The 16,803-nt window shown below is 37.9% G+C and overlaps 1 protein-coding gene across 1 annotated transcript in view; it reads left to right on the top strand.

The window, feature by feature from the left end:
- The window catches only part of Malrd1 (MAM and LDL receptor class A domain containing 1), a 667,530-nt gene that overhangs the window by 204,779 nt on the left and 445,948 nt on the right, over positions 1-16,803 (top strand). Inside the window, exon 18 of the mRNA XM_021156265.1 lies at positions 2,128-2,215. Coding sequence (XP_021011924.1) covers positions 2,128-2,215 — 88 coding nt within the window. The remainder of the gene's footprint in view (positions 1-2,127; positions 2,216-16,803) is intronic.

Here is a 16,803-nt window from a genome sequence, read left to right on the forward strand (position 1 = left end):
ATGTTCATGGGCATCTCTTTCTTTAAGTTTGGGAAGTTTTCTTCTATAATTTTGTTGAATATATTTGCTGGCCCTGGAAGTTGAAAATCTTCATTCTCATCTACTCCTTATCCATAGGTTTGGTCTTCTCATTGTGTCCTGGATTTACTAGATGTTTTGACTTAGATCTTTTTGCATTTTGCATTTCCCTTGATTTTTTGTGCCCATGTTCTCTATGGAATCTTCTGCAACTGAGATTCTTCCATCTCTTATATTCTGTTGCTGATGTTTACATCTATGGTTCCAGATTTCTTTCCTAGGGTTTCTATCTCCAGTGTTGCCTCACTTTGGGTTTTCTTTATTGTGTCTACTTCCCTTTTTAGGTCTAGTATGGTCTTGTTCATTTCCATTACCTGTTTGGATGTGTTTTACTGTTTTTCTTTAAGGACTTGTAACTCTTTAGCAGTGTTCTCATGTATTTCTTTAAGTGAGTTATTAAAGTCCTTCTTGATGTCCTCTACCACTATCATTAGATATGCTTTTAAATCCGGGTCTAGCTTTTCGGGTGTGTTGGGGTTCCCAGGATTGGGGGAGGTGGGAGTGCTGCATTCTGATGATGGTGAGTGGTCTTGGTTTCTGTTAGTAAGATTCTTGCTTTTGCCTTTCGCCATCTGGTAATCTCTGGAGTTAGTTGTTATAGTTGTCTCTAGTTAGAGCTTGTTCCTCTAGTGATTCTGTTAGCCTCTATCACCAGACCTGGGAGACTAGCTCTCTCCTTTGAGTTTCAGTGGTCAGAGCACTCTCTGCAGGCAAGCTCTCCTCTTACAGGGTAGGTGCCCAGATATCTGGCATTCGGACCTGCCTCCTGGCAGAAGTTGAAGGCCCGAAACAGGGCCTTTCCCAGAAGCTGTGTTGCTTTGGTCTGTCCCAGAAGCTGTTAGTTTCTGTAGTCTACACTCTAACCTTCACAGACTAGTCTCTGAGGGATCTGGGAACCAAGATTGTGTCCCCAGGTGCTCCTGCAAAGCCCTCCTGGGTGAGGCAGACACCTCTCCTCTGGCAGAGAACATGCCTGGATGTCTCGAGCCCGAAACTCGGTCCTCCTCAGCAGCTGTCCTCTAGGGACCTTGGGGGTGTCCGTTGACTCCATGCCCAGGTAACTTGGTGCTGGTGCTGGCTGGAAAGGATTTGTGACCCTGGTCAGGCTGGCTTTTCTGCTTCCCTAATGCTATCTCATGTCCTGTGAGATTGGATTGGAACAGATGTTGTTTTCCACTCACTGGTGGTCCTAAGATCGTGTGGAGAGTCTTCTAGGGGACCTTGGGGGTGTCTGCTGACTCTGCACCCAAGGTGACCTGGTGCTGGTACTGGTGCCAACCGGAAGGGCATGAATAGTTTTCTTTTCATTTTTCTCTCCGTTTCTCTCCGTTTCTCTCAGTTTCTCTCTCTCTCTCACACACATACACACACACACACATACACACAAACACCCACATACATATATATATGGTTTGTGTATGTCTGTGTTTGCACACTTATGCATCTATATGTATGTATGTATGTATGTATGTATGTATGTATGTAGGAAGGTGCAAATGGTGTCCAGATGACAAGCTCAGATGTTATCCTCATGAACCATTTTCACTTCTGTGTGACAGGGTCTTTCTCTCACTGAGATTTGAAACTTACCAATTAGACTAGACCAGTAATTATACATCTGTGTGTCACACACCCCTTTTATCAAACTTTTATCTTCAAAATATTTATATTATGATTAATAACATCATCAAAATTATCGTTATGAAGTAACAATGAAAATAATTTTATGTTTGGGTGCTTACCACAACATGAAGAACTGTATTAAAGGGTTGAAGCTTTAGCAAGGTTGATAACCACTGTGCTAGACTATCTGTCCAGTGGGACCCTAGAATCATCCTTTCTCCACCTCCTCAGTGATGGGATTAGAGGTACTCAACACCCCCCCCCATATATGGTGGGTATATTGGATCAAACTCAACACCTCATACTTATGTAGAAATCATTTTTGCTGAGTGAGCTGTCTCCATCTCCCCAGCCCTGTGAGCTCCTTTTCATCCCCAGGGTTCTATAATTTTATTCACAATTCAACTCTTTTCTTTTATACCTTAGATCTTGATAGTGGCCTCAGTGGGAGATGGATTTACTGGAGATATTGCAATTGATGATCTGTCATTCATGGATTGTACCCTCTACCCAGGTAAGAGAACATTTCAAAGACATGAGAATTTCCAAATCTGTCTACTTGAATGAAATACCAAAAAAACCAATACTCAGGTATAACAGAAAGTGCTCTCACTTATACAGTTCCTTAAAGTTATTGACACTTGAAAAAAAATTCTAAATCTTTGCTAGTAATTAGTCTTAAACCTTTGGAATATAGTAAATATGTTTGAATCTCTTATTTCTTTATTTTATCACATACAAAATTTTGGTAAGTCATATCTGAAGTTATAATGCAGTATCATGATCTTTGTGAGACTTAATGATTATAAAAATAATTGTTTCAATATAGTAATTACCAAGTTGTTTATAGCCACATTTCATTTTTAAAAACTTCAGTACCATTTCATTTATCTTCAATGACACCAATATTTAAAATTTGAGCTATACTGTAACTATTCCTAGTTATTGTTTATAATCTATTTTTCTACATTTTAAAATTTATATCTATTGAAAATAGACTATTTCCCAGATTTATATTTTCACCGGACACATCTCTCCTAAACTCCATACTTATGTTCTGTTCAACATCACAACTTGAGTGACTAATAAAATTCTCTGAGATAATGAGAGAAGCTACTAAAAATCAGAATAGCCCAGGCTTAGAACAGGTTGTAGAGAAGAGGCTGTTCCTACTCAGCAATGCACAGTGGTCCAGTAAAACTGAAAATGAAATTCATAAACATTACACTGGGACTCAGACCAGAAGCTCTCAACGCAAATGATATAGAAGACCAGTGTCATGTGGGGGGAGGGGGGCGTGTGGAAGTCAACCTTGTGCAGGGAAAAGTGGGACAGAGAGCAAGGCACCATAGGCTTCTGTGAGTCCTCAAAGAGTCCTGATTTACCGTACCGGGTATTAGATCTGAAATGGTTCCCAGAACACTGGTGAAACAACAAAAAGGAACCAAGGCCAGGATGGTAGCTGCTGCCCTAAACCTAAAGGATGTGCTGACAGATGATGATGACCCCTCCCACTTCCCCACTCACTCACATCTCTACACTCCCCTGGCTTCTTCTGAGTAACATCATTAGGTAGGGCTTTCATTGGCCACATATTTAGAAACTTGGGATTGAGTCAAACCCTGTATATAGGCTTATGGGCTGGGCAATAAACTCATATCTGCATTCCAATGCTAGTCTCTGGAGTCTGAGTTTTAGGATTCATCACATGACACCATCAGGTCTTATCCCCCATCCTAAATCCTGTCCCCAGAGTGTCATTTGCAGACTATACTGGGACCCAATAGTAACTTACTTACTAATATCTTTTTTTTTAATTTTTAATATTTTTCATTACGTATTTTCCTCAATTACATTTCCAATGCTATCCCAAAAGTCCCCCATACCCCCCCCACTTCCCTACCCACCCATTCCCATTCTTTTGGCCCTGGCAATCCCCTGTATTGGGGCATATAAAGTTTGCAAGTCCAATGGGCCTCTCTTTCCAGTGATGGCCGACTAGGCCATCTTTCGATACATATCTTTTTTGTTTGTTTGATGTTGTTGTTATTCAAAATGGAATTTCTCTGTGTAGTTTTCACTGTCCTGGAACTTGCTCTGTAGAAAAAGCTGGCCTTGGACTCAGAAATCCATCTACCTCTGCCTCTGAGTACTGGGGTTAAAGTTGTGAACCATCATGCCTAGCCGGTTTGCATATATTCTAACTACGTGTGATTCCCTTACCTTGGCATCCCTGGGTGGAAGAGCTTTAAAGCAGTTTATGGGTTCCATTCCACTCCCTTCTCTGAAGTTAATATTTTTCTATCTAACCATTCAAGCAGTAGCAATTGCTGTCATTAGACTCCAGCTATTCTTCAGAGCACTATGCAAAGCCAAACCAATCTCTGCAAGTCTAGTAAGAAAGCTGCTTCATCACCTCTTCATATTTTAGTAAGTGTGCCTGTTCATATACCTCAGATCTTTCCAAAATCAACTCATTCATTTGCCCTTACCCCAAGCCACCATTGTTGTTAAGATTCCATTTGATTTGTAAGTGGTCTCTTTGTTTCTATCTTTGAACCTCATATCATATTCTCTCAACAGCAGCCCAATGGGTCCTTTTAATGTTAGATGATGATACCTTCATGATCATCAGCATCTTCCCAAGACTGCCTTCAGAGTCAAATCAAATTTCAGTTAGGTCTCACAAAGCATAAAGGACAGTCTCCCCCAGAATTCATGATTCCCCTTTCCACAGTGAGTCCTCAACTATAAAAAAAATCCCTTCTACCTAGTACTTATTTAGTCTATTTAGTTAAGTTCAGTCTGGGCTTTGACACATGCTTTTCATTCTTCTTGACATATGCTTCTCCTGAGTGCCCATGTTTATTCAATGGATACAGGGGATATCATATACATTGTTTTCTGACATTTTCTCTCTTTTGTCCCTCAATTTATTTTGTACACACCACCTATTATGCTTATAGTGAAAATTTTCTTTTCTTTGATAATAATGGCAGTTGTAAGAAAGCAGGTATATTATTTATTTGCTGTTTTATATCTTGCATGTGGGGATGATAATATTTTCTAAAGAAAAGGATAAATAGAGTGGTACCCACCTTTAGGTGTTTTTTATTATCTTCATTATGTGTTCTATTGTATTATTTCTTAAGTATTAACTATTTCCATATAAAATATAACTTACGGTATATAGACAGACTTCTTGAAAGACAATTCTCATTTGCATATAACCACAAAACCTACTTCTAGCTCTGAACATGTGGGTTAGCTTAGAAAAAGAATAGCAATGATATCAATTTCTTATTCAGAGCTCTACAAATCCTCCTGAAGTTCTAAGCTGTGAATCTCCATTCCATATGTCCTGCCCATATGGGACTAGAGCTTAAGGCCACCTCCCCATCTGAGATATCTGTTTTCAAATTAGAGGATGGAGAACAGAAAGCATTACACCCATATTAGGATATGGTATGCATATATTTACACACATCCATAAAGTTAAGCCTGTCAACGGGCTAGTAGTCAGTATTCTTTAGCTATAGGGAGATACGTAAGGGCAGAGAATATATACAGTCTTATCCAGACAGCAAATTTGTAAATAGATGTCATAATACAATATTAGAACAGTGTTTTATATAGTCTTGTATTCTTTTCAGAGTGGTAGAGATAGGATGGGGATTTCATGCATGCTAGGCAAGTATGTCAGTACTGACGTACAATTTCAGACCAATTCTATACTGTTTTAAGTGTTGAGAATAAGGTCTGATCCATCTATGGTTGCTATATGTTAACTGCTGAGTAGAATCAGTAACTTTACTATTTAGCCTTACATTGAAAAATGAAGTGACAAGTTAACCAGACATGCCTATATCTTGCGTCCATGACATGAATCACTAGCATGCTGATAATCAAACATATTAACCCTTTATGAATTCTGTTTTGTAACTGTAAAATATTAATTTTCAGAATACAAGTGATCTAGATGATATAAAACTTCATGGCAAGAATGATATTACAGCTTAAATTTTCTAATTTTAATAGCCTGGGTTTTCCCTACATACTTTCCAAGTTTATATTTAGAATCATTGTGTTTTGGGGGATGCTGTAGAAGAAAGAATACTGAAAAGTAGGGCGAGTCATCATTGAAAATCTAGATTCCCCAATTATTTTACTGAATTTATTCTGTGGCTCGTGGTGCCAAGAAGGCTAGAGTAGAGTTGCTGGAGGCAGAAGCAGAGCTGGGAAGTATCTGTTACAGACCATTAGTCCCAATTTTCTGTCTCAAGTTTGGGAAGAAAAATATGAAACTTTAAAACCTGTCTAAACTGTTTGGCTCTGTGTTATCTTCATAATAAATGAGTCTTTTGGTCCAACCCAAAATGCCCCATGAAGTTGAATGTTCCACAAAAGACAGTGTTTTGTAAATTGAAAACAAACAAAAATGAGACAGTAATATTTTTCTCTATAATTCTCATCCAGTGTTCTTCTGTTGTCACATTAGATAAGGTAGTATGACGGCCTGTACATTCATTTATACTTATCAATTTGCTTTCAGGTACTAACTAAACTACCATTGTTGTTCAGTAGTACAGTGAAATGAAAGTAATACAGTAGAATGAAAATTAAAATTCATGAAAATACAAACAGAAATCACTGAAGTATTTCCTAAAGTGCCAATGCTTTCTGTCTCCCCTATGATTTTCAAGGAACAGCTAGAAGGGTCTTCTTTTATCGTGCCTCCGCTGCAGCCTCTCTTTCTCCATGCTTTTCCTACCCCTGCTCACAATGCCAGTTTTGTCCATCAACTCCAGGCTGAATTTCAGCTGGAAATTTTAACATTTGACATCCCACTGTACTTGTCCACTGGCAAAATCTGCTGACTTCAACTTAAGAGTATTTCTCACATCTATTCTGTCTTTTCCCTTAGCTCTATGATGACCCTCCTCTCAAAGAGCAGTACTGTACTTTTGCCCCAACCTGCAGGGATAATCACTGGAGACCCAGGGCAGTGAGAGAGTGGGAGGGAAAGACACAGGAAGAATGAGAGCAAGTCAATCATACTGATCAAGCTCTAAAAACTCTATTCAGGAGTGGCAATATAAGCATAAGCAAGATGAGGCTCCGAGGGAGGGGGGAAGAGCCCGGGGCCTCTCTGAAGGTCAGGTGGCAATCTTCAGCTCCTGGAACCAATGGTCACAGTGTCCTCTTTACCCACAAACATTCTTACTGTTATGACCACGAATGTTCTCTCAGGATTGTTTATGTAAGCTAGAAAATATCCACAAGGCCATGGCTTGAGGCCATGGCTCCAGGCATCTCCTCCCTTTTAATTATTTTCAATAAGGCCCCACATAACTGGGGTAATCAATAGTCATCTCATCCTTGGATGAGTGGGTGTCAACTAGTCGGGGGAGGATTGACCTGATTCCTCCCGTGGGTACCATCATGACCCACAGAGGCAGAGCCTTAGAAAATCCTTAGGATAAGGTTGAAAACAGATACCAACCTCCTTGAAAACCAGGTTTGTCTCACGAGGAATTCAGAGATGGTTCATGTTAGACTTTTCCCTGGGGTGCTTGGCCTAGCAACCCATGCTGGTGCCCATACCGGATTCATTTTATCAAGAACCAGTATGCACAGGTCTGAATCCTATAAAGCTCCTGAAGGAGAATTACCACCTCAAGTTTAGCAAGTCCTCTGTCAGCCAAATCAAGTCTATGATAATGAATTTGCAAGGGCTCAATGCCAAGGAATCAATCTGCTGTTTTATAAAACCAGTAATTCTGTTAAAAATAAAAGGCCCCAAAGTTACTAATAATCAAATGCTTATTAAAGGTCCAAGGAGGGTCATCAAGAGGATATACATAGAGGACTTCCACCAATTAGCAGCAGTGGCTGAAAACTGTTTTCTCTGGAGCTCCAACTTAAGTTTATGTAACTGTTGGATTCGTGTTTCCACTATACCTGATTCATTTACATAAAAGTAACATTCTTCTTGCAGAAAGAGACAGGTGCCACCTTTCTTAGCAGTCAGCAAATCAAGTGCTCTTTGATTCTGTAAGGCAACTTGGGCAAGGGAAGTTAATTGTCTCTGTAAAGAAACTAATGACTCAATGGAAGCTTCATCTGCCAATGCAAATTGTTGAGATAATTTAGCGGTGGTAAGAGAATGGGTTAAATTTCCTCCAGCCATAACAGAGGTTACCAAGAAGGCACTGGCCACTACAAGGAGAAAAACAGCTCGCTTGATTCTACTATCCAGGGAGCTATTCCAGCTCAAATACTTGGCGGGAGTTAGCAAGGTCAACTGAGGAACTAGGGTCACAGAAAGACACAGCAATTCTTTATTTATGTTTTTGGAATAAGTTTTAGTAAGGGTACCATTTCATCAAAAGCAGAACCCTTCAGGGGCAATCAGATCCTGACTAGGTGAGCTAGTTTGGTTGCACAAATTATCACTGGGACTAGTGTAGCAGAATTTAAATTGCTGTTGTTCAGGGATCAAGAACAAGGGTACTTCAAATATTGGGGGAAAAGTTCTACAACTGGTATGGAATAAGGGACATCCCACAATGGAGGATGTCCTAATGCAGCAAAAAGGAAGCAGGCTGAGACATTTCTTAATCTTGGCAAGTATCAGGCCCTCTCTTAAGAGAGATAGCCAAGAAAAAGGGTGATGTGTCTACAGTGTGGAGACTGTGTACTCAGCTCCTTTTCTTTATTCTGTATCTATTGTTGTTCTAAGAAGCTCATAAATTTTTCCTTGCAAAACTATGGCAGAAGTGCCTGTAGCTGTGCCTCCCACAAAAGTATATGGAGACTTTAGCTCTAAATCTTTAGTAATTAATTTCTCTATTGATGGTGAAATTTTTTCCAACAGGCATATCTATCAACTTAGTGGTGTTTAGCATTGCCACAATTTCTAGGCCTTCCCATACTGTTGGATGCAGTAAAGGGAGGATCAGGGATGAAGGCCCAATATACCTTCTCTATCATCATTGTCAGGACACTCTAAAAACTCAAGATCAGCATCATTTTTTTGTCCCAGCATCAGCATGTCTCATTAACTACTCTGGCCAATAGCATGCTCCTTCAGCATCCTGCAGAAAACAAACAAACAAACAAAAAACCACAAATATGCCCTCTTCCCCATACTCAGAGAGTTCCTTGACATTGAAATTTTAAAATTTTTTGTGGTGTATGGGGATATGACTCTCCCTTTTTTGTATTGAAAAGCCAATTTTTTCGAGTGTAGTGCACACATTCAACAATTCCTTGTCCCATGGATTATAAGGAATTCCAGTTTTATGTTCAATTCCAAATTCATTACAAAATTGTATAAAGCTATTTCCAGTATAATCAGGGCCATTATCGGCCTTGATGATTTTAGGCAATCCCATAGCAATAAAAGCCTGTAAGCAATATTAATTACATTTCTAGAAGCTTCTTCTGTATGTAGAGAAGCAAAAATGAGTTCTGAACAAGTGTCAATACAGACATGTATATATTTCAATTTTCCAAATTCTGAATAATGAGTTACATCTATTTGCCAAATATGATTGGGCATAAGACCTCTTGGATTAACCCCTAAATGAAGAACTTGAAACAATGTAAGACAGTCAGGACATTGCTTTAAAATCATTCTAGCTTGTTCCTTAGCGATCTTATATAGGAGGCTTAAGGTATGACCAAAAAGATGAATTTTATTGTGACCACATTTAGTCAAAACAATAGGATCTGAAACTAAAGCTTCTTCTATCAAAGCTTTGTCAAAACAATCATTGCCTGCAGTTAAAAGTCCGGGAAGATCAGAATGAGTTCTTATATGACCAATATAAATAGGATTTTTTTTTTTTGAGCAAGAATGGTGTTTGTGCCATATCACCTCCAGTAGGATCTGTGTGACAAGTTCCACAGACTGAGGCAATTGACCTCAAAAGATCCTGTAGGTGTATGAGTAGTATTAAAAAATCAACAAATGTAAAGGCAAAGAATAATCTATATAAGTAACAATTGTTTTTCAGTAGCTCTTTCTACTTGTAAGGCCAACAACCCTTCTGAAGTTAAAACTTGAAGAGAGGTAGGATCATCACTCCCCCTAAGAATATCAAATAAGGGTTTCAGTTCTCCTGTAGTAAGCTTTAAATAAGGACAAAGCAAAGTAATATCAGCTAACAACTTTTGAAAATCATTTAAAGTTTTAAAATTGTCCCTACAAATAATTATTTTCTGAGGAAAAACAGCTTGATCTGTGAGTCTAAAACCTAAATAATTATAAGGATCTTGAGTTTGCACTTTCTCTGGAGCTATTTGTCACTCTTTATCAGATAATGCCTGTTGTAAATTTCTATAACATAGAAGCAAGTTCTGTGGATCTTTCCCTGATAATAAGATATCATCCATGCAATGTATAATGTATATTTTTGGTTATTGCTGTCTATTAGACTGAATGGCTTGTGTCACAAATTTTTGACATAAAGTAGGACTGTTAGCCATGCCTTGAGAAAGAACTATCCATTGATACCTTTTATTTGGCCCTTTAAAATTAATAGAAAGAACACTGAAAGCTAATCTTTCATAATCCTGATGATGCAAATGAATAGTAAAGAAACAATCTTTCAAATCTACTACTATTTTCTAATAATCCTTTATGAATATCTCTACCTGCTTGATTTTTAAGATTTTAAAACACCTACTACAACACACAATTCAATTAATTGTGTGAAGCAGGAGGAAACTCAAAAGAATAAACATGTGATCCAATCACAAATACTTCTCTCCCATAGGAGGACTGATTATAAATACAGTAGAGGTATTCTTTATGGGATGCATGCATAAATTTACAGGAAATACAAAAGCATACATGGAAGCAATTTTTAACAACTTATCTTTTGTATAATGATTATCAATTTTACCTAAAAAGTTTACTGTGCAAGAGACCAAATATCAATATTCTGCATTAACTAATTTAATTGCTGTTTGAGACAAGAAATAGATGTCTCATCAGGGTTTTAAGACTTTTTTAAAAAAATATCTTCATGATTTTACCTTACAATTCTTGATTAGCACCACAAACAGCTTCATGACAGGATGTTAAAACTTTACTTGGAGAAGAAGAAAGATGATTCCACATTAATGTTCTCTTTTACCAAAGAATTGCTGTGGGCACACTGAGTAACAATAACTAAAATAAGCAGCTAATGTTTGATTAACTGATAACAATTGATAACAATTGATTACAGAAGCTTCCTCTACTCTATTTGGAGTGGGCAGACCAGAATGTAATGCCTTTAGAAGTTCCACAGCCTCATTGACATTTCATATATCTTAAGTTTAAACTTTATTTTGAACAACACCTGGATAGATATCTAATACTTTTTTTGGATTAAAAAATAATTCCCTGGAGGCAAGGAGAGGTGAGGTCCCAAAACTTCCCTAGGCAGGGTTTGCAAAACAAAAGAAATGCCACACAAGCCTCCATGAAGCTGCTCTGAGCTTTGCATTAACTCAAATATAAATATTTTTTTAATCTGAGCATATTGCCAGGGTCCTGACCCAAAGATTATCCCTTGTGCAGTGAGAACAGATTCCAGGGGAAGAATTTGACTGTCTGTCTATGCCTCTAAATTTTGGACAGTCTTTCTTAAGATGATTTATACTTAACCTTATTGCTGGAAGCATTGCCTGTACTGTAGTCCCCTGCAAGGCAGCAGCCATAGCCAAACTGATTGTATGAGGGTCCAATTTCTGCACAAAGATGAATATATCCAGATAAGTCTGTCTTTGCTTTGTACGGCCCGATCGCTGCATTAGTGTTCTCAAAAGATAAACACTTGTTATCATCCTAATTACAATATACGGGTGAGTTAAAAATCCTGAGCTTGCAATCAAACAGCAAACTGCAGTCAATGGAACACCTGCAATTTTAACCATATTTTCAAAGTTTCTTTTGCAATATTAGAATATATCCAAAACTTTTGGAAAGCAAAACCCAATTTTAAACAATCGATTCTCTTTAAAATCAATACCAAAATCATCACCTTCACGTTAAGAAGTTTGGCTGCCAATTTTTATATATGAATGCATGACAGTGCAGCTTTTAATACATCATTAAATAAATATTGTTTTAAATCTTATCCTTTATAAGTCTAGTTTCTAGAATAATAATTACACAAAATATTATCGCAATTTAGAAGTATCTTTAAAGACCTGTTTTCCTGGGTTGGCTCATGCCACATGTTGTTTAGAATAACTCCAATCCTGAGTTACCAATTTTAAGCTACATTCTGTTACAAAAGCAAAAGACTGCTTGCCCCTTTAAGAGCTCCTGTGTAGATAATCAGCTTCTAGCAAGGCTTTTCCAGCTGTACTTGACTCCCAGCCACAGTGCAGTGTAACTTACCAGTTTCTGCTGTTCAAATTGAGACTGCCTTTTAAACAAGTTAAACTAAATCAGAGGATGGACAGCCAGCAGATAAAGTTTTAACCATTTTTTTCTTTCAACATTAAATACAGAACAACAATCATTCAAACAACAAAACAAAAACAAACATAAATAGACAGACATATGGACAATTGGTGCACCAAGGACAGACAATAGACAGAGAGGGAATAAAATTTGATTTCTCAAAGGGACCCAGATATCCTAAACAGAGCTAAGAATATCTCCATAGGAGCCAGAGGGGAAGCAGAATGTCCCCTGATTTCCTTCTGTCCCTAGGAGAGCTCTGAAATAGCTGATTTCCATTTTCCTTCTCTTTTGCTCAAAGGTCCTGAACAGGGGATAACTGCTTTTCTGAAACCTATTCTCTCTCTCTCTCTCTCTCTCTCTCTCTCTCTCTCTCTCTCTCTCTCTTGTTCAAAGTCTAACTCTTTATCTCCTTCTTCTGGGAATTCTGCTAGAGAAGGAAGAGGAGACACAGTGGTAGCTACTGATAGTTGCTTCTCAGTGCCCTGCTTTTCTAACTTTCCTAATTACTCCTCAACTTGTCAAATTCTTTCATTTATATATTTACCATTCCTACTTCTGGGAATTAAGAATAACATAAATGTGCTTGAGCTAAAAATTTTTTTCTAACATCTGTTATTTTGTTTTTGTAGTTTTGTTTTTTACTCTCTTTATTTATTTTATTTTATTTTAAACCCTATTCCTCCCACCTGGAGCAGCTCTTGGCTGTAAACAAATTTTCCTAACCCACATTCCTCCTGTCTTGAGGGATTCCTTGAGATCCCTTTAAAAACAATTCATGTTTACTTAATGCTTGTCCCAAAGTCTAGCCACTCTTCCTATCTTTCTCAGATCAGTCTCACAGTGAGGGTGACCCTGCTACGATATCTGTGGGGATCTTCACTCACTTCCTAATGAAGCAGTGACCCTGTGCAGACCTTCACTCACATCCTGAGGAGGCGGAGGTCCAGTGTGAACCTTCACGCACTTCTTGAGGAAGGGGTGGTTCAGTCTGAGCCTTCTCTCACTCTTTGACAAAGTGGTAGCTCAGTGTGACTCTCTCAGACCCCAGACTTGGGGCCACACACTTTGGGTGCCAGTTTGCCCTGACCTGCAGGGATAATCAGCAGGGACCCAGGGCAAGGCAGTGAGAGAGTGGGAGGGAAAGACACAGGAAGAATGAAAGCAAGTCAATCATGCTGATCAAGCTCTAAAAGCTTTATTCAAGAGCCCCAATATAAGCATAAGCAAGAGGAGGCTCCAAGGGATCAGGGAAGTGCCCAGGGGCTCTCTGAAGGTCAGATGGCAATCTTCAGCTCCTGGAACCAAAGGTCACAGTGTCCTCTTTTCTCACAAACATTCTTATTGTTATGACCACGGATGTTCTCTCAGGACTGTTTATGTAAGCTAGAAAATATCCACAAAGCCATGGCTGAAACCAAGGTTCCCCAGCATACTGTGATGTCAGCTGCAAGTGTGTGTCCTTCAGCAGTTTTCCCAATAGTATTCTCAGTAATTTCTGGTTTTTGTTGTTTTGTTTTGTTTTGTTGTTTTTCTTTCTTTCACTTTGTTTGTAACATGACCCTTTTATTTTCTAATTTCTTATGTGGTAACACTTTATTTTATGCTCATTTACATTTATGCAGTGAGATTAATTTTATGCCAAACTGTTTTTTTTCTCAATTTTATTTTTATGTCAATATGTCCATTCTCATTATTAGTTAGTAAAATGGCCAGAATACTGATATTGTGTGATTACCAGTTGCTAGAGCATTTATTAGCCCTTCATTTTTACCTAGATTCATTCCTAAATAAATTTCAAATTTTACAATTCATAACATATTAAATTGCTAAATATATGCTATGAATAATCAGAATTGTTTTTTGTATTTGTTAGCTTTTCATAGACCTCTGCATGCTACACAATCAATATCCTGGTTTTTGTTGTTACTGTTGAAATGGATTAGTGTGATTCTTGGCATCTATACTTATTAGTATTAATGTTTCACCAAGAAAATATGCTGAGGTCTCCCATCTTTCAGCAGAATCATGTGTGTTTCAAGCTGAATAGTTTCAAGGGAAGAGAATGGGCACCTCTGCCTTCACCTTAAAAAGTTACTTGCTGTTTCCATTCTCTCTGAGATGATGCTGAGCAGGTGGAATAATCAGTTATATTTGTCTTAGAGTAACATAATTATTATGAGCAATTCATAAAATGAATACATGAAGTCATGCTTTTATATTATTTATTTTAAAATCTGTAGTGGAGTAGAGATTCAGAAGAATATATATTATTATGAAGGTTCACAATGAAATAAAAAATTTCTAAGTAAAAATCAGGATGTTTGTGGTAGTGATTATAAGCTCATATAGTTTTAGCTTCTTTAGTATAACATTATACAGTAATACAGTATGCTATTTTCATATAATATATAATGTCCAAATTATGTATATATATGGAAAATTGAGCCACCACCATTGTGAGTTCAATTTATAGACTACTTCTGAGAGTAAACTTTGTTAAATAACTAGCAACTTACTTTAAAGGTAAAACATTTAAATTTGTTTATCTCTAATTGAAAGAAATAGTAAACACTTAAAATAGAGATTGTTGTTTCAAACCTTAGAATCTCCAGTCTACACATGTAGAAGCAAACTCTCTACCTAAGACTAAGGAACTATGGAAAATAGGAGCATGAAGGATTATAAGAACCAGAGGACCAGGGCAGCTTTGATGAGATAGTGTCTCTTACATATTACAGAAAGTTGTACCCATAAGATTTTGAAAATATGGTCATCAAAGAAAGATCTTCACAATGCTAAAACAGCTAACATCCCTAGATGGATGGGTAAATCTCACAAGGCTTTAACCCTAGTTGAAGAACTGAAGTCAATTAATGAATGGCTGCTAACAGAGCTATTCAGTCTGGATTCAGTCTTTTTCCCAGGATAAGCCCCTGATAAGTTAACCAATCCCAAATGGTCAACCTTAAACATCTATATATATAAGCAACATTTAGTATATTCAGCAAGTTGTATTTATATATACATATGTATGTATGGATATGGATATATATGAACAATTATTAATTAAGAAGGGCTCATGAGGTTCAACAAGCAGAGGGCATGGGAGAAGTTGGAGAGGGTAAAGTTTGTGATGGAAATTATGTAGACACAATAATCATAAAATTTACAAAAAGTAATAAAATGAATGTAAAAAGAACTGAGATTTCTGGTAGAAGTTTTGTTAAATGATATCCTTTTAAGTTTTTTTTTTCCATGTGCCTAATCCTGTTTACTGTGGCACAATTCATAATAGGTAAGGTGTTGAATCAGCCTAGTTACCCATCCACACATCAATGGATAATGAAAATCTGTATGTGTATGCATCATTAACCACTAAAATGGATGGAAATACTATTTTTAAGAAAAATAAATGGAGGCAGATCACACAATACTGAGTAAAATGAGCTGGACACAAATCAGATATTTCCTATTTTCTCTTATGTGTGGAAACACACAAATCAATAAAAGTAGAAGTCCTGTAATAACTGTGAGGGTGACTAGTGGTGAGAAGGGCAAAAGAGAGGGCATGTGTCACCTATGTGTAAGATTCCATGTTCAGAACTGTCCCGACTAGTCCCTTCTGGTCCGTGCAATCACCAGCGCACCTTGGGCGCAGAGTCTGCAGACACCCCCAAGGTCCACACAGAACTCTCCACGGGATCTTAGGACCTCTGGTGAGTGGATAAAATCTTCTGCAAGGAGGCAGGTTCGAACACCAGATATGTGGGCACCTTGCCTGCAAGAGGAGAGCTTGCCTGCAGAGAGTACTCTGACCACTGAAACTCAGGAGAAAGCTAGTCACCCAGGTCTGCTGATAGAGGCTAACAGAATCACCTGAGAACAAGCTCTAACCAGAGACAACTATAACAACTAACTCCAGACATTACCAGATGGCGAAAGCCAAACATAAGAATCTAACTAACAGAAAACAAGACCACTCATCATTATCAGAATGCAGCACTCCCACCCCACCCAGTCCTGGGCACCCCAACACACCCAAAAAGAGAGTCCCAGATTTAAAAGCATATCTCATGATGATGGTAGAGGACATCAAGAAGGACTTTAATAACTCACATAAAGAAATACAGGAGAACACTGCTAAACAGGTAGAAGACCTTAAAGAGGAAGTACAAAAATCCCTTAAAGAATTGCAAGAAAACACGACCAAACAGGTGATGGAATTGAAAGAAACCATCCAAGACCAAAAAAGTGAATTAGACACAATAAAGAAAATCCAAAGTGAGGCAACGCTGGAGATAGAAACCCTACGAAAGAAATATGGAACCATAGATGCCAGCATCAGCAACAGAATACAAGAGATAGAAGAGAGAATCTCAGTTGCAGAAGATTCCATAGAGAACATCGGCACAACAATCAAAGAAAATACAAAATGCAAAAAGATCCTAAATCAAAACATCCAGGACACAATGAGAAGACCAAACCTACAGATAATAGGAGTTGATGAGAATGAAGATTTTCAACTTAAAGGGCCAAAAAATATCTTCAACAAAATTATAGAAGAAAACTTCCCAAACCTAAAGAAAGAGATGCCCATGAACATACAAGAAGCCTACAGAACTCCAAATAGACTG

This window comes from Mus caroli, chromosome 2 (genome assembly GCF_900094665.2).
Source record: "Mus caroli chromosome 2, CAROLI_EIJ_v1.1, whole genome shotgun sequence".
NCBI lineage: Eukaryota > Metazoa > Chordata > Mammalia > Rodentia > Muridae > Mus > Mus caroli.